This window comes from Lemur catta, chromosome 9 (genome assembly GCF_020740605.2).
Source record: "Lemur catta isolate mLemCat1 chromosome 9, mLemCat1.pri, whole genome shotgun sequence".
Lineage (NCBI taxonomy): Eukaryota > Metazoa > Chordata > Mammalia > Primates > Lemuridae > Lemur > Lemur catta.
The window spans coordinates 79,749,252-79,755,251 of record NC_059136.1 but is presented as its reverse complement, the minus strand read 5'-3'; the positions used below and the strand labels follow the sequence as shown (position 1 = coordinate 79,755,251).

At 42.6% G+C, this 6,000-nt stretch overlaps 1 protein-coding gene across 8 annotated transcripts in view; it reads right to left on the bottom strand.

Moving 5' to 3' along the window:
* Positions 1–4,171: 4,171 nt before the first annotated feature.
* STAU2 (staufen double-stranded RNA binding protein 2) overlaps positions 4,172–6,000 on the bottom strand; it is a 295,401-nt gene continuing 293,572 nt past the window's right edge. For all 8 annotated transcript variants that reach the window (XM_045561383.1, XM_045561387.1, XM_045561382.1 and 5 more), the window contains one exon: positions 4,172–5,263. In XM_045561383.1, the coding sequence (XP_045417339.1) occupies positions 5,173–5,263 (91 nt within the window). In that variant the 3' untranslated portion in view covers positions 4,172–5,172. The remainder of the gene's footprint in view (positions 5,264–6,000) is intronic.

Sequence of the window (6,000 nt, the reverse complement as noted above, 5' to 3'; positions counted from 1 at the left end):
CAGGTGGGCCGATCAGGGGTTCCTTCCTGAGACTTTGGGAAGGAAATCAGGAGGGAGATTCAGTGTTTCTTTAAGTGTCTATACACTTGAGTTCTATCAGTAACCATGTTGTCTGACGTGTACTTGAGAAAGCAAACGCTAGCTTCCAGAAAGATAGAGAAAAGGAGAGAGAAAAGGAGAGAGAGAGAGAGAGAGAAAAGGAGAGAGAGACAGAGAGAGAATGCGCATTAAGAGAGAGGGAGAACTTCCTGGCTCCAGTTCCTTTCTGCATTTCTGCCCTTAAGTTACATGAAACACCCTCTAGCTTTATAACCAATTTCCCATTGCTTGCTGGTATGAATTAGTTTTTATAACTTGCAATGAAAACAATCCTAATTGATATAAGAGTGATATTTTCCTTCCAGGTATTTAATAAAAAACTTCACATATATTAGAGACAAAATTTGAATATAAGCATACCACTATAGGGATACTGATGGAAAGATAAGTTTAGTGCTGCAGTGCTCTTAGTGCCGTCATTTTATACATGTGGAAACTGAGGCCTGGAAGGCTACTCCTCTCACTAAGGGTGTCTGAACCAGGTCCCTGGACTCTTGACTCCTAGACCTTTGCTCTTTCTCTAACACACACTAACTTTGATTGAAATAACTTTCATAACTTGTGCACTTTTAAAAATAGTCCATAGCCAGGCACAGTGGCACATGCCTGTAGTCCCAGCTATTCGGAAGGCCAATGCAGGAGGATTGCTTGTGGCCAGGAGTTCAAGACCAGCCTGGGCAACATAGTGAGACCTCATCACTAAAAAATTTTTAAAAATTAGCCTGGTGTGGTGGTGCGAGCCTGTAGTCCCACAACTCAGGAAGCTGAGGCAGGAGGAGCACTTGAGCCCAGGAGTTTGAATCCAATCTGGGTGACATAGTGAGACTCCCCATTTCTAAAAAAATTAAAAATAAAAATAAATAGTCCATATACTCCTTCATATTCTTATCCCCAGTTTTGCATGAAAAGTTGAAACTCAAAAATGCCAAATGACTTCAATAGGCTACAAGCTAACAGAACTAGAACTAGAAGTTTATTCCCAGGCAGGAGGCTCCCCGCAGGAGGCCGGACTTCTCTGTCCGTGTGTCCAGGTCACCACTGATGCAATTAGATGGGCAAATTTATCGTGACAGTTTTTCAGGTCGTTCATCTATTCAACAAACATATCTTGAGTACTTACCGTATTAAGGTGAGCGCTGCTCCTGGGTCACGAGACACAGTGAGGAACAAATTGGACTGATGTCCTCCTGAGGGTTGGTGAGCTTAAAGAGCTTTAAACCTAGTATGTGTTATTGTGGGGAGGGAAGTCAGTGGGCGTGTGGGGCACGTGGGTGGCAGTGAGATAAGACGTACTACTAGAGTGAAAGTTCCTTGAAAGCAGGCCTGGCTTATTTGACGGTGTTACCAGAATACATACCATGGGGCTCCAATCACAGTAAGATGGGTGAGAGAGTGAATAAGAGACTGACCAAAAGAGTCAAGTAGGTGAACAATGGGCCACAACACAGTGGTTCTAAGTGGGGGACATCCAGTTAGCCAGGCTCATGGCCTCAATCTGTCCTTCCCACTAGCTAGAGTGTGGGTTCTTCATGGTAAAGTTGTTTTGTTTGCTTTCCATTTCCTGAATTTCCAGCACACACACATCAGATTGCGTTGGGGATGGATAGAGTTAAAAGAACTCTTACTTACGTGAGGAGGTTAGATTGTAACAGGAAAGCTTCCCCAACGCAGTGACTTTCAAACAAATTTTGGCAAGGTGAGATAGAACTTGGGTGGTGTGTGCCAAAAATAGACAGTTGGGTTTGATCAGGTCTAAGGAAGTCTTTGCTTTGAAGCAGATATTACAAAGTCCCTTCTCATGAAGATATGCACATGTGATTGTGGAAACAGTGGAATGTATCTAGGGGGTAGGGATTGGAATTGAACCTGCTAGCCTATGGAAGGAAAATAAACAGATACGAGAAGATGGGGAAAGGATGGTCCCATGGGTCCAAAGACCTCTGAGGTGAAGGGACTTTTGGACTTGCCATGTTCTTGATTAAGAAGTGCCACAGTCCCCTTGGGGTTGAGGGTATAATATCTTATCAACAGTAATGCCATAGATTGTCATGAGTACCTGTCTCTGTCATGTGGGCAGTGAGAATTAAAGATGATTTTTTCAGTGGGTGTTGAATGATAGATCATTCATTTGTCCATGTAGTCAATGCATGACTTGTACATTTATCGGGTGCCTATATTATGGTGAGTTAGGCTATGGCAGACTCAAAGACAAGTTCACACATGATTATGCCATTAATGACTTATCAGCTCCGTGTGCAAAACTGTTAGGTTCTCCATCATCCTTGGCCCTAATGGTAGCAAGCAGCCTTCGGAAATTAAAAGATACAAAGCAAACTCCCAGCAGCTACAGTAATAAGCTGCAGCAGGATTTAAACACTAATCAGTTGGTCTGGACCACATTTGTAAAGTCACTAGGAATCGTGAAAACCTCTGTATAATAAGATAGGTTTTTCATTAATCTATTTTTATTTTATGGTGCAGGAAATTGGTTGAAGCTGTCCAAAAAAAAAAAAATTACTATGAAGAATGTTTGCTGGGGAGAAGAATGCTAGGACAACCCCTCGGAGGGGTCACCCCAGGAAAGGGAGGAACCTGTCACACAGCCTCGTCAGTGGTGTCTCACCATTGATCTCTGGCAAACTGCACTGGAAAGGATGGTCAGAGTTCCAAAGTGCAATATTATATTTCCAATTAAAATGTAAAAATAAACCTTTTTCATAAAACACATTGGCCTGAGCACTGGGAAGTGACTACAAAGCCCAGTGCTGATGGAGAAAAGCTGAAAGCAGACACTGCAATTGATAAAGGAGATAAGTCAATCTGTGTCCTTTAAAGAATAATGAGTTCCATTTTTCATCAAAAAGATCTCCTTGTGCCGAAGAAACATACTTTCAATAAATCTACTTAATAGTTTCCCCTCTGATGATATATAACACTGTGCTTTGGAACCGAGCATTGCAGTGGGTCTCTGCCAGGGACTGCAGGCCACCCATCATTTGCATTAGTAATTCAACCCAAAGAAAACCCGGTCAGTTCCCAGGAAGTGCTGCTGTTCCGGAGAAAATATCTGAAGGTCTTCCTGGGCTCTTGAGGCAGGTAGAGAGGATGGGATTTTGAATCAATCATCTCTCACTAAACCTGAGATACTATGCAAATTTCTTTCCCTCCCCCACCCCCACTACTCCATTGTGTTCAGGGATCTATCAGCTGGAAGGATGATGCTGTCAGACAGCTCAAGAGTTAAATGCTTCGGATACTTGGGTCATGAGAACTGATTAGCTTTGTTTGTTCCCTGAGCTCACTGCTCTCTCACAGGCCTGACAGCCTTGGTGTAGTTTGGAGTCCCTTGCAGGAGGTCTTCTATGTTTATGGCACTGGGTAAACTGAAGATCCACTTCAATGATCCTGCCTGAAGTGATCCCTGCCCCATCTGAGGCCAGAGCCTCAGGTGGTGAAGCCTTGCAGAAGAAAGGGCCTGAGAGGATGATTTAGGGCCCCCTGTGCCTCTGTGCTCCACCCAGTTTACCTTGGTGAACCCCGACTTTGCAAGTGCGCTGTTCTTTTCATAAGCACCCAGCTTTATGTAACAAAACCTATTTCCTCCAAGGGCACCCAGCCCTCCCAGTGCTGACGGGCTTCCCACATGGGAACCATTAAAAACAACCCTAGAGTTATTTCCTTATGTTGCTGTTTGTTTATTGTCCAGTCGCGTGTGAGTCAGCCGGATCATGACTTGCGGTGGTTTTGCTTGTGAAATCTTACATAATTATATTCCTATTGTCATGTTGGGCGAGCAGTTAGACCATATAGTGTTTTCTCATTGCACAATGTTTGCAAATCAATAAGGAGAAAGCCTGAACAATGCGATGACGTTGGCCCTGGTCAGGGACCAGCCCCGAGTCACCCAGGAGGCGGCTCTGCAGTTTCACAGATACAGCCTGTCCCCTGTCCACTCTCTAATCCCACTGCCAGGCAGGATGACTAGGCCGGGTGGTGGCCTTTCGGATGGGTTTCACTGAGGTGATACTTCAAAGAGCAGAGTGATAGAATGAAAGAACAACAATAACAACACTTCACACAGAAACCGACCAAATTTTTACTGCATTTGCTCCGCACTGGATTCCAACATGCTGGTCCAGAGCGTGGCTGGCTATGAGCATCTCCAACAGGCTTTCCCTTCCCGCCACGTACACTATTTACTTTGACCCTACTCACTGTCCCAAGGCCAGAGGCAGTTACTAAAAACACTCTTGATGCAAACCGTGAGTGGCTACAACACACGGATGGGGGTGGATGCGATTCCCACGACAGAGAGTGGGATCCAGGAAAATGACTTGTAGGGGCAAGACGCCGCCTTCATTGCTAAGAGTATATGGAGCTCAAAATCCACAACTGCTTTGTTTTGTTTCGTTTTGAAATTCCTGGAGTATATTGAAACTATTTGCTCCTAACATGAGTTCGTATTTTTAATCAAATATCTGACCTGATTTAAAACATGTTTGCATACATCTTTCCGTAGTGCACCTTAAAGTTATTCATACTGATATAGGATGAAGATTACAAATATCTGCATAAAAAGAGAAACCATGTGACTCTATATGAAGACAACAACCATCACATTCCACAGCACGTCATTGGTTAATTTTTGAATAGTCAAGCATTATTTGAAATGAGAGAGAGAGAGAGTATAAGTGAACACAAGTGCCACGACAAAACAATCATAACAACAGAACCAAACCCAGCTTCTCTATTAATCATTTGAAAATTTTAGCTCTGTTTCTAACACTTTTCTTTACTTGTTATTTTAAGCTCCAGTAGCAGGATCAGATTTCTGCCGCCTCTGGGCAAATGAGTTATAATCTGATCTCGAGTTCCAAGGGAAATGCTCAAAGTTTTATTTTTCCCCAGTTGAATAAACAGGACCATGTATATTATCTCTTGTGTTAGAATAGTGTTGTCTTCACATAAGACTCAAATAATGGTATTACTCATTCATTTCCCTGAACACAGACACCCTCACGCGTGCTGACAGGTTTATAAGGATGCGGTGGCAGCGGCGGGTTCTGGGAGCTGCTAGACGGGGTTTGATTTCTTGCAGTCCTGAGCGATGGAGCCCGGGGGCGCCTGGTTATCCTCCACTTTCTCCCTCAGATGCTTGGCTTGTCTGAAAGATTAATACATTAACAAGAGCTGAGGGTCTGGGGTTGCACATCTTCAGACATGTTTATTAGCAGATAGCACATAGGACTCAAAGGTCACCACAAAAGTGACATTTTAAAGTGAAACAACAATATTTATGTTCAGATAGTCTACTGATGAGATCATGTGGAAATGGTTTTGATTAAATTAGCTTATAAATGGTTGCCAATCTATAGGCAACTTAAAATGCCACATCTGTTTATCAAATGTTTTCTTCTCATGCTCTCACCTTTTAAATATTAATGACCAAATGCTGTTTTTAAGTTTTTTAAAATTTCAATTATTTATTTATTTTGGTACACTCATTTAACTGTGAGATCAGTATATCTGGTTTTTCTTTCCTGGGTTATCTCTTTTTTTTTTTTAAATCTAATAACATTTCCTGTGTGTGTTCTGAGATCTCACCTGCTATTATCACTGCTTTGAAAGAGTTTGAATTCTACTATGTAAATATAACTGCTTTCATTTTCTTTGGGGTAGATTGAGGTCTCTGGAGAGACCCAAAATTCAGTCTCTTAGATGAGACTTTTCTGTTCAAAACTCATTAAAAAAAGGTATGAGCTGGATTTCAGAAATAATTATTATAGGTCCCTTTTTGCCTTTGTAGCCCTTGGGAGCCACGCTGTTGCAGCAGTGTGAGCCGGTGCTTCGTATAACCATGTGAAAAACCAAATGCAGCCAAGAGGAGGGATGCCTCCTCTC